The 20,944-nt window shown below is 35.0% G+C and overlaps 2 protein-coding genes across 11 annotated transcripts in view; one reads left to right on the forward strand and one right to left on the reverse strand.

Annotated features, from left to right (window-relative positions):
* MICU1 (mitochondrial calcium uptake 1) overlaps positions 1–20,944 on the reverse strand; it is a 240,699-nt gene that overhangs the window by 119,200 nt on the left and 100,555 nt on the right. For 7 of the 10 annotated variants that reach the window (XM_027596470.1, XM_027596471.2, XM_027596474.1 and 4 more), the window contains 2 exons: positions 18,993–19,036; positions 10,416–10,427 (listed from right to left, as the gene is read on the reverse strand). In XM_027596470.1, coding sequence (XP_027452271.1) covers positions 10,416–10,427; positions 18,993–19,036 — 56 coding nt within the window. Of the gene's footprint in view, positions 1–10,415; positions 10,428–18,237; positions 18,354–18,992; positions 19,037–20,944 lie in introns of those variants that run through there. The other 3 variants (XM_027596477.1, XM_027596475.1, XM_027596479.1) reach the window with 2 other exon arrangements.
* On the forward strand, positions 3,278–3,758 carry LOC113923570 (cyclin-dependent kinases regulatory subunit 2-like). Its single transcript, XM_035724283.1, has one exon. The coding sequence runs from the start codon at positions 3,278–3,280 to the stop codon at positions 3,515–3,517; it is 240 nt and encodes a 79-aa protein (XP_035580176.1). The 3' UTR covers positions 3,518–3,758.

Genomic DNA, 20,944 nt, shown 5'->3' on the forward strand with positions numbered 1-20,944 from the left:
CTCTTCTAGAAGTTCTTATAAATGGTATCACAAATGTATACAGCTTCTTTAGTTCAGCATAATGTTGGAGAATATCATTCATACTGTATTTTTCAGTAGTTCATTCATTTTTATTGCAGAGAAAGAAGTCTATTAGTCATCAATAAAATAAAAGTGAAATTTATTAGATTTTTTAAAAATTTATTTTATTTTATTTATTTGACAGAGAGAGACACAGCGAGAGAGGGAACACAAGCAGGGGGAGTGGGAGGGGGAAGCAGGCCCCCCGCAAAGCAGGGAGCCCGATGCGGGGCTCGATCCCAGGACCCTGGGATCATGACCTGAGCCAAACACAGATGCCTAACAAATGAGCGCCCCTAAAAGTGAAAATATTATAATTTGTGTATAATCATTATGCACACATATTATTCATTCCTTTATGGATAAACACAGGCTCCTCTCAGTTGTTGGCTATTTTGACTCTCCTCAAAGTTGCTGTACATTTTTCACTCATACCATCAACGTATGAGAGTTCCAGTCACTCCACATCATTGCCAACTTTTGTGTTGCCAGTCTTTTTCATTTTAGCCATTTGAGTGGGTACGTAGTAGGACCTCATTGTAGTTTTATTGTGCATTTCCTTGCTGGCCAATGTTGTTGAGCATTCTCTATTTATTGGAAATTATGTATTTGCAAAATCCAAGTCTTTTGCCCTTTTTAATTGGGGTTGTTTTGTTTTGTTTTTTATCACTGATCGTCGTGTGTCCTGGATATGAGACTCTTTTCAGGAAGCCTGACCTGGGTATCCTAGTGATTTTTGCCTGCTATTACTCACATTCTTATGTAGACCTAGTTCCCTTCCACAATGAATCAGGGTTGGTCTGTATGACCAACAGAAGACAGCTTAAGTCATAATGTCTGACTTCTGAGGCTAGGTCATAAAAGGCATAAAAGGCACATTGGTCTGTTGGAGAGAAGCCAGCTGTCATTTGAAAAGAACACTCAGGGGGTGCCTGGGTGGCTCAGATGGTTAAGCATCTGCCTTCGGCTCAGGTCATGATCCCAGGGTCCTGGAATCAAGCCCCGCATCTGCTTCTCCCTCTCCCTCTCCCTCTGCTGCTTCCCTTGCTTGTGCTTTCTCTGTCAAATAAATAAATAAAATCTTTAAAAAAAAAAAGAAAAGAAAAGAACACTCAGGCAGGACTGTGGAGAGCCTACAGGGAGAGGATCTGAGGCCTTCCAATAGTAGTCAATACCAGATATTTTAGTGGGCCACCTTAGAAATGAGTCTTCCATTCTCAGTCAAGCTAGATGGCTAAGGCTTTAGCCAACCTCTGACTGCAACCTCATGAAAAGTCTGAGTCAGAACCATCTAGACAAATTGCTCCCAAATTCCTTATTCACAGAAAGTATAAGTGACAAGAAACGATTATTACTGTTTTAAGCCACTAAGCTTTGGCTTTATTACTCAGCAAAAGATAACAAATATAGTCAAATACATGTATTAAAAATATTTGCTGCTAGTTTATGGCGTATAATTTCTATTTTATCTTAACAATGAAAAGTTTTAAATTTTCATTAAGTCTAATTGTTTTTATTCCTTTACGGTTATTGCTTTTTATATGCTAATAAATTTTTGCCTCTCTTTAGTCCATTAAAATAGTCTCATATTTTCTTTTAGAAGCCTTAGAGTCATAGATTTTACCTTTAGGTCTACAATCTATTCCAAGTAAATTGTGTGTATAGTGAGGGAAGGGGTAGGGTTTATTTTTTAAAATATAGATACATAGTTGTTTCTAAATCATTTGTTGAAAACACCTTCCTTTCCCCACTTATTATTTTGGCACCTTTGTTAAAAATTAAGGTACCATATAAGTGTGGCTACTTTTTCTATAATATTTGCTGATTTGAGTAGCCCATTTTCTTTTGAAGATCTTTTGATTACTAACAAAGTGTATGACTATTTTCCAAAGTATAAATAAACATGAAATTATCTGAATGGTTAAAAAGGTAGCTTAAAACTCTGCATGAGATGCATCTGGGGTCAGGTTTAGGCTTAGCCACCTCCACTATTAGACAGCTGTAAAGTGTGCAGAGATAATAAAGATGGCATTGAACATACCTTCAATTGTATACTGGTTGAGAATTACTACTGGAACATATCTCCATAGGGGCTAAATAAAAATACCTTACAATGCTACTTTAGTTAAGTGTGATTTTCTCCAGGAAGGCATCCTTCCTCTAATGCCTTACACAGAATTATGTCCATGTTTGCAACCCTCAGTCCTCTAAAGGAGAAAATATTTGTTTGTGCAGCTGTATATGAGATCTCTGCTGAACTGAGAAGAGTGATAGGAAGAAGAGGCCAGAAGAAGGCCAAAGTGCTCCACAGGAGAAAAAGTTGAAAACATCTGAAAGACAAGACATAGAAGGAAAAAGGACCTTAGAAAGGTGAAGAAAAAAAGAGAGGAAGGGACATATCAAAGTCAGGGAAAACGGAGGAAAGGGAAAGCATGTATGCACATATGTGTGCATGTGTTTAAGAGAAAGAACAGAGAATGTTGTGCATGTTTTGCAAGAGCTCCTTAAAAATAAGAAAGATGTTTAAATTAGCCATGCTTTTCAGTGTGCCCTGTGCAATGTAATCTTCTAATTCTTTCTTAAAGGTCTACATTGTTCTTCCACGCTTCTGGAGTTGTGGTGGGGGTAGAAGGAGAGAGGGAGGGAAGTTACATGTATGTTTTTCAAGGCATCCACTTAAAGAGTGGTTCAGGTGCATTTAAGATTATACACCTATTAATTAACTCAAAGAATTTATAAGTGGGTTGAGTATCCACAACTCCAAAGACAATTTTCTTAAAAAAATTCATGACATTAATCAAAAACTGCCATAAAACTATCAAATTTGATCTCTCAAATTACTCAAAGCTAGGAGAAGAATCAAATAAATATATTAAAATATATTAAAATATATTAAAATCAAATAAATATATGTAAAATTTATAAAATAAATATATAAAAATGAGAGTTACTACAAAACCAATTTTTAGACTATTTTGTTTTGTATGACTGCTTCTTAGCTGGTCTTTATAAATCAAAGGCCTGCTTCTACCATAAATAATATCCTCAAACCAACTAGCCATAGTACACAGGGAATCTGTGAAAATATAGATATTTAAGTTTGATATTGAATAAAATTTTAAAAGCCCCGGGAGTCGAGTCGTTGCTTTGGCCAGACCAGGACGTGTGGCCCGCCACGCCCGCTCTTTGCGCCCCGTCGCTCCCACCTGCCCGCAGGATGGCCCACAAGCAGATCTACTACTCGGACAAATACTTCGACGAGCACTACGAGCACCGGCATGTCATGTTACCCAGAGAACTTTCCAAACAAGTCCCGAAAACCCATCTGATGTCTGAAGAGCAGTGGAGGAGACTTGGTGTCCAACAGAGTCTAGGCTGGGTTCATTACATGATTCATGAGCCAGAACCACATATTCTTCTCTTTAGACGACCTCTTCCAAAAGAGCAACAAAAATGAAGTCTATCTGGGGATCGTAAATTAAATCTTTTTCAAATTTAATGTATATGTGTATATAAGGTAGTATTCAGTGAATACTTGAAAAATGTACAAATTGTTGATCCATACCTGTGCATGAGCTGTATTCTTCACAGCAACAGAGCTCAGTAAATGCAACTGCAAATAGGTTACTGTAAGGTGTTTAAGATAAAATTTCTTCTAGTTGGTTTTTCTCTTAATATAAGTGCCTGTTTGACTTTACCTGTTACTTTTGTTAAATAAAGTTTGTATGTTGCATTTAAAAAAATTTTTTTTAAAAACCCCAAAGTATGGTAAAAATGGAAAATCTAGATTCAAGGAAGGAAAGTAGAGGGAAGGTTTCGGGTTATTTTTTCTTACTCCAAAGTCTTATCAATGTTTAATTCTGCAAACTGAGAATGTTAAGTAAAATGTTTCTTCACTTAATCTTTGAATAATGTTTAATCTTTGACTAAATTTTAAGTCATTATTTTCCTAAGCAAATATCATTTATATACTTTAAGGATGAAATAGGGGCATAGTCCAAGGAAAACATAATCTTCCTTAGCAGATTGGTAATGTTCACTTTCTGTCACTATCTCAGAGGTAGTTATTTATATCTTTTGTTACTAATGAACATTTATATTATACTAATGAACATATATAATGAATTTTTACTAGGAAAATCTATCATAAATATTTGTATTTAATTCAATATAAGTAGTAAATTCAATGTAAATAATAAACATTAGACAAACTAAAAGGAAGAAATTTCTGTATAAAATAGAAGTCAAAAGAAGTAGAATATATTCCAAATCTATTGTAAGGCCATATAATGGGAGATTAAGTAATATATGAAAATGTAAGTTTAGCCAGAAAATTTATAGTAAGGGTCTAAGAGAAGCTTGTTTTCATCTTAAAGTTACTGAGGAAGATTCTACCAATTCTTCAGTATATATGGCAAAACAGAACAATGGATATTTTAAAAAGAGACTGTAATTGCAGACACCTTCCAGAGCATTATGCTATTTTATTTTATTACTGTTATTTTAAAATTAAAGTATAGTTGACATAGTGTTTTATTACTTCCAGGTGTACAACACAGTGATTCAACAATTCTATATATCATATTGAGCACATCTTAAAAAACTTACATTTCAAACTCTAGTCAAATCACTTGAATCTCTGAAATTAAGGCTGAAATGCAGAAATGCAGATCAACTGATCAGAATTTACTGACAAATATTACTTCCTTTAAAGAACAAAATTATGCAAAATATTTCAAAGCAATGTGCTCACTGACTTAAGGGAAATTTAACTGCTTTGCTATTCATTTAGTGACCTACCCTAAGATCTTATGTTTCAAAATTTAAACCCCAACTACAGACTCACTATCATAAAACATTCAAATTACTGAACTCAAGTAAAAACAAATAAATAAATAACCTCATAAGGGTCTTGGTGCTGACCTCAACTGCATCATATCCCGAATCTTTCTATTTTTAGGTAAGCAGAAACACTTAATTAGAAACTTAAAGCAAATCATACCCTATACATGTATAATTATTATACCTCTCAATGAGTCTAAAACAGAACTATTTGGGGCACCTAGGGTGGCTCAGTCAGTTAAGCACCCAACTCTTGGTTTGGCTCAAGTCATGATCTCAGGGTCGTGAGATGGAGCCCCACACTGGGCTCCCCGCTCAGTGGGAGTCGGCTTCCTCTCTCTCCCTCTCTGCCCCTCTCCTGCTCATGCGTGCGCCGCGTTCTAATAAATAAATAAATAAATCTTAAAAAAAACAAAACAAAACTGTTTTACCAGGATGTTTTTGTGCTAAAGCATCCACACTCTGGTTTCTGACCAATCACATAAACCTATATAACACTGCCATGGTTGCAGGTGCCATCAGGAGCTTTGGGACTGGGAATTCCAATCATGGTTCAAATTCATTAATACCAACTATGCTCAGTGAATCCTAACTTTAACAGGGTTGATCAAAATAGGGCCAATAATTTTGCCTTTTAAGACTCAACGGGATGAAGCCAAAGAGAAAAATCATATCTAGAAGTTTAATCTCATTATTTATTCTAGTTAAAACCCACTTTTCAATTCTGATGAAATTTCAATTTCAGTTCGAAATAAACTTCCTATCAAATAGTAGTTGAAGGACTATGCCAGCAAAATAGATGCTAATATATCATCTAGAACCTCAAATCATCTCTGGCTTATAGAAAAATCTGATAAAGAACACAGTTTTCCTACTTAAGATGTCATCCTTTATGAGACTGAGATAACTGGATTGTTTTAGTATTAACATTTCCCTAGATGACTGATATACGTGTTTCAAAGTCTATCTAAAACCCTTAAGAAAATACTTGAGGTACTTCAAAAGCAAAGTAATGATAATAATACGCTTCTTCCAGAAAATGCAATTTTGACCTATTTCTACATGAGGTTGGGGCTGGGGCAGGGAGGGGAAGAGTGTTAGAAAATTCGGCAATTTTCCCATGCAATTAATGCTCATACTTCATTATTTAGTTGGTGCATAGATGCCAAAGCCTTGGTAAGATATCCATCTTAAACAATCACACTATTCCCAATCAAACAGAAAATGTTGCACAGTTAAAATATGTATTCTTCCTCCCCCATCCCATACCTGAACTTGCAGAAAGGTAGGAGTTGAGGATATGTCAGATAAAATTAAATTAAGAAGTTTCTAATTTAGAGTGGTTTAGGACTTCTCCTGACTCAGAGTTTGCAACCTTCTCAAAGGTAATAGAACATTTGAGGCAGAAAAACAGAAATGACTGTGCAACAAACTGTGGAAGGTGAATGCTTAAGATACTGTAAACTTCACGCGGCCAGAAAGCCATTCTCTTTTCAGTCCCAATTCTAACCACTTTAGCTCTGAGAACAACTCTAAATATCTATCATGCAAATGTTTTCCTACTTCATTAACTAGATGGCTACAGAGAAAACGGATACAAATGAAGATGCTTAAAAAAAGGGTGGCGGAAGATTTGATTAAAGCAATGATTAAAAATTTGTAAGTCTCCTGGAATAACATTCACTTTAAGGAAGTGTACAACATTATTGAAGGGATTTCAGTCTTCAGTATCTGATAAGGTATTATCAAAACCTTAGAAGGGGAAAATTGTTAATTCTATTATTTCCTACCACATTATGCCTGCATACTTGCTTTGAAGCAGCTGTGGGTGAGAGAATCTACGTTTTACCATTATTGATTATTCGCTACTTAAATCTAAGAACATAATTTTGAACTTCGGCCACTCAAATCAATCAGCACTGAAAAGAAGTGTGGTGGGTTCAGCAATAGTCTTGGTTTCAGTCACGTGGGTTATAAAAGTCTTCCCTATTACTTCATGGAAAAACCATCTCACATACAAATTTTGAAAAGTCAGTCAATATAGCATCTCACTGTCTCCCATAAGGAAAAAATTATTACAAGAAAAAATCAGGGGCGCCTGGGTGGCTCAGTTGTTAAGTGTCTGCCTTCGGCTCAGGTTATGATTCCAGGGTCCTGGGATCGAGTCCCGCATTGGGCTCCCTGCTCTGCAGGAAGCCTGCTTCTCCCTCTCCCCCTGCTTGTGTTCCCTCTCTCGCTGTGTTTCTGTCAAATAAATAAATAAAATCTTTAAAAAAAAAAGAAAAGAAAAAATCACATCATAAAAACAGAGTTTCACTCTGAGGATCACCAACCATTCTACATTGTTCTAATAACTACCATCTCCCAGGAAGCCCTCTAAATGAAGAATTTTTAAATCAGTTTGAACTCTAACATTTATAGGTATCCCTTGAACACCACTGACCATTAAAGGTATATTAAGAATTTAAAAATTGGGGGTGCCTGGGTGGCTCAGTCGTTAAGCGTCTGCCTTTGGCCCAGGTCATGATCGCAGGGTCCTGGGATCGAGCCCCGCATCAGGCTCCCTGCTCCATGAGAAGCCTGCTTCTCCCTCTCCCATGCCCCCTGCTTGTGTTCCCTCTCTCGCTGTGTCTCTTTCTGTCAAATAAATAAGTAAAATCTTAAAAAAAATTTAAAAATTATAGTTTGCATATTTCATTGCGGGCACTGTGCTAAGCACTTGAATTACATACACTTCTTTAAGTCCTCACTGCAATACTATGAGATAGGTAATACTACTATTTGCACTTTACAGATGAGAAAACTGAAGTTCAGAGAAATTAAATAAGTAGTGCAAGGTAACAATGCTATAAAATGGCAGGACAGGTCATGGTTTGACTCCAGAACCATTATATGTTATATTGTGTCAAATGCAGAGAAATTACTTGCAACTTCTGAAATTGTTAATGGGGACTGAATATTTTCAGAGCAAAACAAGTGTTCACTATTATAAAATATTAATCCTGGGACTTAGCTTGTATCAGCTCAGTTATCTTGAAGAGGAAAGTCTAGTTAACAATGTAGGTGTACAATGTATTTTTATGCCTTGACTTGTTCAGATGCATATTTTAATCATTTTGAAAATGAGTATCAGTTCAAGAATGTAATGGCTCTTTATGCTCTTAATTAATAGATGTTAGACTAAACTGTAATTGGAAAAGTTTTTTATTTAAGTTTGGAACTTAAAAAAATGCATCATGGGAAAGACAGATATGCAAAGCAAAAGCTATTCTCATACTTTCTCTGCAATCAAAGATCATCAACAGATGTCTAGGCTAAGTTGAGAACCCATTTTTACTGGAACAGGAGAAAAAAATGTTTTGAGTATCTTTCACTTTGTGTAACCTCAAAACATGTTAGAGTATTTGTGCAAGGAAGTTATCTAGAACCAAGTCCTCCCATGTCAAAGTGAATTTCAAATCTTGTTTCATGATGGAAAAATGAAACATGAAGGTGTTAGAAATGTAATGTTTAGTCATGTTTATGCTTTCAAATCAACAATGATAAATCAAATGGGTTGCTGACCCCAAGTTCAAACAAACAATCTAAAATAAAAATGTATTTAAAAACATATTAATAGATGTCTGAATATTTGGGGCAATCAAGTAAACTACACCCTCCTTGGGAGCACTTAATGATTATATTATCATTTCTTTCTTCAACTTGAATCATCAAACACATGAATTAAATCAACATACTTTAGTAGTGGTGGAACTCAGAGACTGGAAAGAGACATTATGAATACTCCTCACAGCAATATAATTATTTCACACCATTCATAAGCTGCATCTGAAGAACAGCTCTATGCTACCAGAAAAACAAAATGATTCCAGCCTTTCCACAGGCAATAGGAACTTAGCATGCAAAGGACAAATCCCTGTTAAGGAAGCAAGCAAGAAAGCCCTCTTCTATCAAGTCACTGCTCCCTGACCTTTGGAACCTCAAAGGATTTATACTAGTGTCACCAAAATGAGTGATATTTATAGTGATATAAACAATCCCCCACTATCTAGTCTTCGAAAAAAAAAGTTTATTATTTTCAATACAAAAAGCTTATTCACAAGATATCCTTAATAATATAGTAAAACTTGATTTTGAATCCTTACTCAACAAAGGATATCACCTTCAAGAGTCAAAGTTTAAAGAAGACCAGTGTTCTTTTGTCTACTATGGTAGCTGATTACCCAATACAGCAGATTCCAGAGACTTCCAAGCACTTAACCAATTCCTACCTCTTTTCTCTTCTCATTTTCTAATAGGGACAGCTATGTGAGGCAAGTCATTTTAAATTCTTAAATTCTTAAACCATACAACCATCAAAGGGAAGAAAGACTTTTTAGATGCCTTGTACAAACTGTCCTGCCACAATTACAGAAGTAGAAGCAGCTTTCCTCAATCACAGGTATTAAGTACCTTATCTGATACACTCTCCTTCGCACTACGCCTACTAGTTGTGCTGTACCTATTCTAAAACAGAATCTCCAGGCTTAGAAACATTGATACTGGGATTATCAATAAATTATTTTGACATAATCATTCAAGTATTTGTTGGTTTGTTTCAGAATGCAATTAAAAACAGAAGATAATCAACTGTACCAATAACAGGATAATTGGTTTGGGATTTGGTAAGAAGACTACTAAAAATATATCCCATTTTTAAAAAAAGGAAGCACAGGAAAAATGTTCTATAAAACTAAAGAGCACACTGTGATCTCATTAATTATATCATTAATTATTTTAAAACAAAAGATATAATTTAGTTTCATTTCTATTTCTATTAAGCAATACGAGAGTAATGTCTTTTTAAAAATGAATAGATTTTAATAATTTATAAATTATAATTAAAGAGTGTAAGTCTTCAAAGATCAATTTAAAAAGTACTTCTCTTTTGCCAGATTAAGACCTATATATTCTCTTTCATGATTTTCATGTATTTGCTTGCTTTTCCAAGTTAAAGTTGTTGATTAGCTCAAAAAAGCAAACTAATGCAGTCTTTCTAAATGTTCCATTTGTTTCCTGTTAAGCCATTTTATTGAACAAAGTGCAACTAAACTTATCTGTATTTATCATGTAAGAAATTTCAAAGCAAAAGATTAATTTTCACTTGAAATTACTGCTGCCTCACCGTTCCTGTTAACAGTTTAACTAGGAACATGACATCCTGACTAAGACTAGTTACATGACCCAATTGACTGAGTATCCCTTATACAACTTAGTGGTAACAGTTTCTTGACCTTTTGTGTGACACATAATGTTAAAACTTCCTTTTAAATCATGCTAGGTATTATATTCTCAAGGGCCAGGGCAGTGTTGGAATTGTCATATTAAAGATAAAATATGTTAAAAGTGACAGGAATTGAATCATTCTGAACGGAGCAGGGGGAAGGACATGAGCATGCACTGAACCTTTGTCCCTAAAGCATTACTATGGATTTTGGAACATTAATTTAAAGCACATGCTGCTGAGTCAGTACCTGCCAGAAATCCTGATCAGAAGATGAGAAAAAGAAAAAAAATGGACATCGTCTGATTACATGAACAAAAACTCCAAAATCAAACATACATATCACAAAGTATTGTAACATATAAGGACGAATTTAGATCTGTAATAAATTCACTGAACACCTAGAAACAGGAAATGAGGAATACATAGGAATGTTTTATATATTATCTGCTAGGTACAATAAAACAAAAACCCCAACACCTCAATTCCTAACTTCCCCCAAATGAAACACAATTGCAGAAAAACTTCATAATACTATAAAAAGAAAACACACGAATAATAGTCTGTTTCTTACAGAAATGGGAAGGCAAACATTTCATTTTTTGTCATGGGAAGTCAAAGCATTTCTAACGTTTCCTATTAGGATGTCTCATGGATATAATATTTTTAAACTTCATGGCAAATATGTTGCTTTACCATCCATAATAAAATACAGGCAACCAAACTCAGATGAGTTTAAAGGATTAGTAACTACTCGAAGAGTTCAGAATGACTACTTAGAAACAGGTCTCCTGCAAAATTATGTTGCACTAAATGAATTACTATTCACATTAGTGATAAAAAGCCAGCCATCATGGAGGATGACATTTGATTAAGCAGTGTAGGTTAGCTGATTTAGCTGGGTACACCACTCCAAGATATTTGATATATCTTCATATATCAAATGGGTTTAAAGATTTTTTTTCAACAAATGAACTTCACTGTGAAACAAAATTCAACCCAAACTTACCATACTTCTCAAAACAAGCTTAGCAGAGTGATAAAAGTTCTTGACTGAGAAATATATGCTATTAGCAATTTACAAACCTAAAGCTGGGATTGATGTGACAGAGGCCCAGAGGATTTTACAACACATGGGTGAGATGAATCACTGTGAATGAAGGACAGCTCAGATATGAGAAAACAAACCAGAGGTCTCTCTTTAGCTCATGGACTAGCTATTTAATCCCAGCCAATTGCTCCTTATAGAGAGCCCAAGGAGATTTTTACAGCTGATTTAACTGGCATGGTGAGAGCAATTAGGCAGAGGAGATGCTATTCTGTAGCATTTCATACAAACCAAGAGGATAATATATATGACAGCAGCTAACTCCTTTTATAAATTGAGTAAAGGGCTCAAAGTCATGGAAAGTAGCTATAATTTGTAGAGCCAGATAATTTACCACATTGTCCTGATTTTACTGAGAAGGTGATAGAGAGGTTAAATGGTCTCTTGACCAAGGTTACCTATCAAGTATGTGGGGAGCCCATTTATGAATACAGAATTGTCATATCCAAAGTCACACTCTTCATCCTGTGCTATTACATACTAAGAAGTACAGCGATCCATAACGTTGTATTTTTCCTACTCAAGGTCAGCATACTTACAACATCTACTAATTATTTACACATAACTGTCAAATACTTAGATGCTCAAAATGGAAATCTCTTGGAAAATATTTCAGACACCAAAGCCAGATTTTCTTAGGGCTGTGGTGTGTTACAAAAGAGCTAAATTTGCTAATTTGTAAGAAGAGAGAAAATTGAGAAAATGGCTTAAAATAATTTAGAGAACTATGGATGCAAAAGAAGATGAACAAACAGACTAAAAGTAAAACAGAAAACTGCAACAGGTGTCAAAGGATTTCTTGAAATGCTGAATCAGAATGTTGAGTTCCTTGGTAATGCAATTACATTCTAAACTTTTGCTTGTTTAAAGACTCACTATAGTAAGTGGCCCTATTCAAATGATGCTACCTTTAACACACAACCAATCAATATTTGAGAGTAAGTTTAGTCTGTAATAGAAATATTATTTTCTCTAATATCTTGATGACAATGAGCCAAGATCCAATTTTTCAAATATAGATGACAGTGCACACTTTAAGAGATCATTTCAATAAAAAGAAAAGACAGCATTTTTCAAAATGCTCAATAGTGTTCACGGCATATGAGAAAATAATGGAGCAAATAAAAAGGAAGTTGAAATTCTGATTCCTAAATTTAAGTATTAAAATTTATATACTCCTTATACCATGTGGTTTCTCAGGTTAATAGGAGTTTCTAGTTGTACTCTATCAAAGGAGAAAAAATTAACTTCAAACATGCTTAGCAAAAAGAAAGTGAGATATCAAGGGTTTTGTGGGGTTTTTTTGCACAAATGGCATTAAGTTATTATTAAAATAGCTACTTGACAAGAGAAATTTCTATTTACAAATAGATCATATAGACAAATTGCTTAGATATATGAATAAAATACCCCAGTGCTTAAGATTGAACTCTGAAGCCAGACTACAAATTTGGAATCATGCCTCCACTACCTACTAGCTTATATGATCTAATGTTAAAAAAAAATTAATTATGTAGTTTCTTATTTGTAAAATGATGATAAAAGTAGTGGCTGTGTGGATTAAATGAGTTATATGTAAGCACTTAAAACAGTGTGTAGCGGTGCCTGGCTGACTCAGTCCAGACAGCAGGCGACTCTTGATCTTGGGTCGTGAGTTCAAGCCCCACATTGCATGTGAAACAAAAACCAGAAAACAAAAATAGAGTGTAGCATGTGATAAACACTCAAAAAGCTCCAACTATTCTTCTTTTTCATATAGTTATAGTAATAATTCCTGCAAGAGACAGAGTCGAGTATTTTTCATTTAGAGAGTTTACTTTAAATTGCAAAACTAAAAAACTGACAACTAATGAGTGAATATGCTAATGTGGTTTTGAAAATGGGCTAAATCTTCAGCCCTAAAATAAATATGTGAATATGAAATCCTTGTGGAGAACTTCAGGCTTCCAGGAATGACAGGACCTCTGCTATGTGAAAGTCTGCTTTATACCACTCCCCCTTCACGAAAGACCTATGCTGGGACCTGTTTTTGCTAACTGAAAAAAACCCAAAGAGGATTTTTGCTTTTATGAAAATGGTAATAATTTCTTTGCTTTATGCTGTTTCAGCTTAATGAAAGCTTCCAAAGGAATGCTCTACTTTTAGACAGTGGGGGAAATCTGTACATTCTCTTGGAATCTGCTACGCTTTTTTTAAATCAAAAATTTCCCTATTATAAAAGTAAGACAACACAGGTAATATACTCTATTGTAAAGATGGGATTGGTAGGGCAAATAAAAACATAAAAACATGGTGAAAAAATAATACAATTCTGTCTATATATTTGTATTTAATAGAAAAACCTGAAGAAATATACCAATTCACCAAGAATTTAGCCTTGACTTAGGTTCATCTTTCAAACCAAAAGAGAGAAAGAGAGATGTGCCTAGTGAACAATGCAGAATTCCCATAACATCATAACCTGCTATATAAATGTGAGCAGAATTAAAACAGTTCAAATAAATGTGAAGATTCATCAAACTCTTGTCCCATGGAGCTTTCAGTCCCTCCCCTCTCCTAATTTACATTTCCTTGATCTACAGTAAATTTCACATTACTATGCATGTCAAAAAGTAATATTATACTTGCCCTTATTCCACACTAAGATCTTATCTATGATATAAAGTAAATAAACAACTTAAAGCATTAAGAGTATTATGGTATAGGGGAAAATGCTCACATTTCCCTTGGGGAACCTAGACTTTCCCCTAAGCAGAATATCATTTTAAAGTTCATTTATCAATATTTTTTTAAAGAACTCTTACCTAGTAAGCAATTAAAAGCGTTTGGTTATATTAAAGCTTTGATTTTTAACTATGGCTGCCATTTTTTTTTTCTGCTGATAACTTTTTCTGTTATAAACACTGTAATCAGTTCTTCCTTTTCTAGGCTTTGACCATACTTTTATCTCTTTCACCTGAATGTGGACAATGTCATGGGGGGGGGGACAATGTCATTTTAATTTGATGTAAAATATTTTTTCTGTTCCACATGTACAAATATTCTTGTAGGTATCATAAAAGAGAGGAATAAAACACACATTAGCTCTTTCTTCCAAACTGGAGAGATTCTAAGGGTACTGTAAATACAAATAACGAAAAATGCAGTCCAGAGGGATGCTTCCTGAAATGTTCAGGGAGTGGTTGGGGGAAAAGGGAATTTGATAGAGAAGGAAGAATTAAAAAAACTATCTTCTGAAAAAGAAATACATGGTAAAATGATAACAATGAACAATTTACTTTCAATGGGCAATTCACTGTTACTTGACAAAGAGTACGAGCTTTACAGTTTTTAGAAGAGAGAAGAGGATTATGTCAAAACTCTGGAACATAGGTATTCCTTGCTTAAGAAACAATTTTACCTAGACCATGCAGTTTTCTACTGTAACTTAAAAAAAAAAAAATGGTGGTGTCTGGTCCAGAGAGGGTTGTCTATCACATACAACAGGAACAGAAAATCCAAAACAATTTCTATCTTTGATATGCTGAGGGAAAAAAGGGAGGGCTAAGAGAAACAGGAAAATAAAGGGTATAACCACTTGAGATAAGCTACACCAATAAAAAACAGCAACTAAATCATTAAATGAAAGAAATGTTTGATGATTATATAATATAAAGTCTCCATTTAGAAATGATGCTTTATTTTATAGGCCAGTTATCATGTGATTAAAAAATTAAACCCAGAAAAAATATACTTTTATTAAAGATATAACCCAAACTTCATGAAGTAACTACATTAACAAGTCATAAACAGAATGCATGGATATTGCAGGGGGAGGGTGCATTTTTTAAAAAATCTCTGATATATTACACTAAAACAAAAGCCAGACTATATTTTGTATTACCATCTGTATAATAGTGCTAGTACACTGTAGTGATATTCAAATATCCTTTAAGAGAAAAATGTGAACTTTCAAGCTTTGAGTTTTTGAAGATTTTATTTATTTATTTGAGAGAGAAAAAATGAGAGACAGCATGAGAGGGAGGAGGATCAGAGGGAGAAGCAGACTCCCTGCTGAGCAGGGAGCCTGATGCGGGACTCGATCCTGGGACTCCAGGATCATGACCTGAGCTGAAGGGAGTTGCTTAACCAACTGAGCCACCCAGGTGCCCTCAAGCTTTGAGTTTTTGAACTTTAAAGACCCAGTCTGAATGTCTTTTAAAGCATCACCTATCTATAAAGCATTTTCTTAAAGCGAAGGGACACTATTGCTTCTTTATACAAGGCCTGTGTTAGTAGATAGTTCTGAAATGCATAAATGATGCAAGTGCCAATAATAATGTATTTCATGACTTTTCTACAAAGGAAATTGCTACTAAGAGTAAAGGATTAATGTACATTAACATTAGGTAGTGATGGGCTCTGGAAAAAGATCCTCCCCCAAATTCAAAAGCTGCTTTAATCAAATTCAGCTTCACTATCAGTTGAAACAGGAATGTTTCATTTACTTAAGGGCTTTTTCTAGTCAAACAAAAGAGAGAAGATGATAGGCACCAAAACAAGAAATAACTGTCCAATTATTTCTCAGTATCAGTTGGGCCTTCTTTTCTACTTTGCATTTAGAGGTTGTATGAAATTCAAACATAAATGAGAAAACTCTACAAAATGATACTATTTCTACATTTGTTCTTGCTTTCAGTGACAAAAAGGCTAAAGTACAATTCAATTAAAAGACAATAAAATAAGGCAGTGTTACCTACTGGTCAAATGATACACTTTATTACATGGTGTGTTAAAAGTTAAAACAATGGGGGGGATAAGAAGATGGGAGTAAATCTCTAAGTAGTTCATAACTAGTTTATCTTTCAAGTTAAAACAAGAGAAAGAAAATGACCCATTTAAAAATCAAAGCAAGTTTAGGGGCACCTGGGTGGCTCAGTCGTTAAGCGCCCGCCTTCGGTTCAGGTCATGATCCCAGAGTCCAGGGATCGAGCCCCACATCAGGCTCCCTGCTCAGCGGGGAGCCTGCTTCTCCCTCTCCCGCGCTCCCTCTGCTTGTGTTCCTGCTCTCGCTCTCTCTCTCTTTCAAATAAATAAATAAATAAATAAAGATCAAAGCAAGTTTAAAAGGAAATTCCTCTAGGGTATTAGCTTTGGACTAAATTTCTGGCCATCTTGCATAAAATGTACTATAATTACTACACAAATCTGTTTTTTCAAGAGGAAATTGTTTTAGGATTTATACACTCTGGAAGCTGCTACTTAAGAATTAATATATTCTGACTGAGAGAAAGAGAGACATGAAGATCTAAAGGAAAATAATAAGATCAACAGTTGATGATCCTTATTACAAATATCACAAATACATGGCAAAAATCCCTGGAAAAACTTCTAAACTGATTAAACCCTAATTAATGTTGTATACCTCATTACACAAGGTTTAAAAACAGCACAGAAACTACTTTCTTAAACTTCATATGAAATAAAAGACTATTCATAAAGACATAAACTAGAGGTGAACTTAGTTTAAAAATCCTATTTAAGAACCATAACCTTCAGGATATATTTGATGGAAATTAATACAGTATTTAAATGAAATACCTGGCAAAGGGATTAAATATGCATATCATAACGTGGATGAAGGAAAAATCCATACACTCTTTGCTAGGGGACAAGCTGCCTGGCTCAGTTCTACACTACCCCTATGAGAGTCTGCCATTCCTCTATTCTCTTGCAGAACCTGTTCCCTTGGTCAACTTTCATATGCCTGAATTTCATATGAGTCATACTTTGAACCATTATATCCCTAAATCCTGCTTTCCTACTCCCATTTCAGAATTTTATACTTCAGAGCCCAAACATTTGCACTATAATCTGTCATAAAGTCTGCCTTCCAAACAAAGTACTGCCGTTTTCATCTCTACAGCAAGGTGGGCACTCAAATACTTATAATATCTTACTGCAGTTTACTTTTGTTATTTTATAAAAATAAATGAAAACAGAAAAATGCAAATGATACTAATGGGAGGAAATACAGAGCTCATAAACGGAATATGATCGAAACAAAGGTGGAGCTCACTGGTCATGCCCAGAGTTGCAAATTTTTAGCCTCAAGTGGACAGTTAGCTGAAATAAAAATTTAAAGAGCATTTATGAAACATGAGTGACCACTAGGGATTTTATATTTGGAGACCTCTAGGAATGGAAATTCTCCTATAACATGTAAATTTACTGTTCAACTTGCACATATTCAACTTTTTTACATGTTTTCAGATTTACATATATATAAATATAATAGAGGACAGAAATCTCATGCTACTCTGAATTCCTTCAGTGACCAAAAACTGTGATTTGTTAGACTGATTTTGCTATAACATATTACCTACTTAATGAGTCATATCTCCAAAGAATATGTGATTAGTTGATTTTTCCAAGTCATCAAATGTTTATTTGTCCCCTCCTATATGGCAGATATATGCTGGACTCTGAGTGACACAAAGACAGATAAAACAGGGACCTGATTTGCCAGAGATTCTGAAATCAGACCCTGACATCAGTGCCTGAAATAACCTTCACATGAATATGGTACTTGATTATATATGAGGCAGAGACAACCAAGGATCAAAGATGTGGCTGTCCCAAAGCAGAGCCAGCTCTGAACCTGTCTCCTAATATTCTAGTTCAATGCTGTTTTTGATCATTTTTTCTTTTAGAATATGTGACTTTAAAAAGAGCATACCCAGATGAAGGCAATGGGCCATATGAATGGGAAAGGCAATTGTTAGGCTGGAAGCCTTGACTGAGATCACTCAGCTCTTAAGGTGGCCACTCGTTCTTTCCACCTGTGCAAAAGATCTTAGTATTTATATCTTCACCTTATGAGTACACAGAGTTTTATATAATGATGCAGGGTCAACATATTCCTGCAAGATCAGCTTCTACTAACCCTGACCTCCACCCATTTAGACCCCTTTTGTGATCCTGCCTTTTCCAGCCACTGCATGATTTTCCTTCCGATTTCCTTCTCTTTAAGCTTTGTAGAGCCATCCCGGGCTCTCTCTTCTTTCTGATGTGCTTTCTTCCTCCTCTGTAAAACTGACCTTTTACTTTTCTTTCTGACCCTGTGTAATACTTTCTTTTTCTTTTTGTAGAGCTCAGCCTGAAAGGGAAAAACATGTTTAACTGACTGCTCTGAGATGATAAAATTGAAAGTTTCATTTTCTATACTTAAGAACAATTTATTATGTGATGTATTTGTGCATAAAATAAAGAATTGAAAGAAAGTATAATGCAAATGTATATACAAATTTGGGGTAGCCTTCATAATTATTATAAAAGCACCGGTAAAGACTTCTATAATTTTCTAGTTAGGGTTACTGCTATATAGTGTCAAAGTCTGAGGAAGGTCAAATCAAATAAGTGTTTTTATAAGAAATGCAAATGTAATACTGGGGGCTTGTTAAGCTTTATGATGGCAATTGAATTAAAATGCAAATGTCAACATACACTTACTATATACAGCAGGCTACCCATGAGTGTTACCTTATATGGAAAAGTGTAGAAAACCCTGCTTGATTTTTTCAGAAGCATCTGAAGGCACTTATAGGCCTTCCAACCTAAGAAACATGCTCTTTTGACAAGAAGAACAGGCATTCAGATCTCACAAAGAATTCTAGAGGAACTTTAAAATCTCCTTAGTAAACAACAGGATATATATATTAGGTGTCATAGCTCGCTCACCTTTCCATCAAAGCGTTTTATTGTATACTGATCTAGACCCAAGTCTGTAAAAGAGAAAAAAAAAACAGTATAGTCAATGATCATAACTCAAATAAAACATGAAATGACAGCTCTCTGTCATTTCCAATTATTCAATTAAATATACTAGATGGTTTAGCCACAACATTATTCAAAGGTTATGGGAATGAAAAATTTTTCCACTTTGGGATTCAAAGTGTCAGTGCTAAAAGATCTAATCTTTATTTTACATACGAGAAAGTTGAGGCTCTGAGAAGATAAAGAGAATAAAAATTCGTGTGCAAACCTGTTCAACAGTAGAGCTAAACTAGAACCTGGACTCTTTCAAGGGTGGGCTGTTTTCATTATATCAATGTGCTATATTACCTTTAAATAAGGTGAAGGATATTAGTTTAATCTGAATGCATAATAATTTTTTTTAGTATCAAGTTAGAGAATAGTTTAATATCAAATAAATTTTGCAATACACCTAAACAGATACAATAGACCATCCTAATATTACCTTTTAAAGTAGGGTTACCAAATATTTTCTCTGCGAATACCTAGCATCTAATTCTAAGCACTGTGAAAGATGTAAGTAATTAAGTATCCTTGAGGGCAGGGATATTTGTCTTTGACTACTGCTTTCTCCCAGCCCTTGGCATAGTGCTTGATCAATAAATAGTTATAAAAAAGTTAATGAGGGGCGCCTGGGTGGCTCAGTTGGTTAAGTGGCTGCCTTCGGCTCAGGTCATGATCCCAGGGTCCTGGGATCAAGTCCCACATTGGGCTCCCTGCTCGGCAGAGAGCCTGCCCCTCCCTCTCCCTCTGTCTGCCGCTCTGCCTACTAACGCTATCTATCTCTGTTAAATAAATAAATAAATCATCTTTAAAAAAAAAAAAGTTAATGAGTGAGCTATAAGCCCCGCCCTGAAGAGTCACAATTTAGTTAGAAAGGCATACACATATAATTAACACTACAAGGGAGCATATAACTAGTTCAATAAAGTGGTGCTTTGGGAGTTTTTAGAGTGAAGAAGTCAGTTCATAATTACACTTACTTTTCTTGCATAATTACTCAGTTCTTTTCTTTTGGTTCTCACTGCATTCAAGCTAGTTCAGGCCCTTATCTCATTACATTCACAGTATTACAAGGATCAGATTATCTTCCCAGAGGAAGCTTTTTGCATTTCTGCTTCTACACTTTTGGTTACCTATTTTCCTTATCTAAAATGTGCTTCACTTCTAGGAGCCTGCCCTGAACAAAATAAACCACTGACTGCAAAACAAAGAGGTAAGTTAGGAAACAGAAGGAAATTTAAAATAAAATGAAACAAAACAAAAAACCAAATCTAATTTGAAACCTCACATATATTCAAGAAGACAGCACAGTCATAAAGGTGGAACACACTTCTATGACAAAAGAACAGAGAAGAAAGAGTTGTAGACAACTATGTTTGCTTATCTCCTATTTTTTTTAAGTTTTATTTATTTAAGTAATCTCTATACCCAACATGGGGCTTGAATTCACAACCCTAGATCAAGAGTCACATGCCCCTTTGAGCCCCTATCTCATCCTATTTTTTAATAAACTGTCAAAAGGTTAGGATAAGGTTTCCTCCGAGGACCACTGCCAAAAAGACAACAGAATGGAAAATAGAAAATATAAGAGAGAATTATAGAAAAAGAGACTTAACACTAGAGGTCTAATATCATACAAGACCTTTTCTCATTCAGAAATAGCAAAGAAATTTTTTACAAAAGAAAAAAACAGGGAGGAAATAATCCAAAAATATTAGTAGAGGGGCGCCTGAGTGGCTCAGTTGTTAAGCGTCTGCCTTCGGCTCAGGTCATGATCCCACAGTCCTGGAATAGAGCCCTGCATCAGGCTCCCTGCTCCGCAGGAAGCCTGCTTCTCCTTCTCCCACTCCCCCTGCTTGTGTTCCCTCTCTCGC

The sequence above is a fragment of the Zalophus californianus genome, chromosome 15, assembly GCF_009762305.2.
Source record: "Zalophus californianus isolate mZalCal1 chromosome 15, mZalCal1.pri.v2, whole genome shotgun sequence".
Taxonomy (NCBI): Eukaryota; Metazoa; Chordata; class Mammalia; order Carnivora; family Otariidae; genus Zalophus; species Zalophus californianus.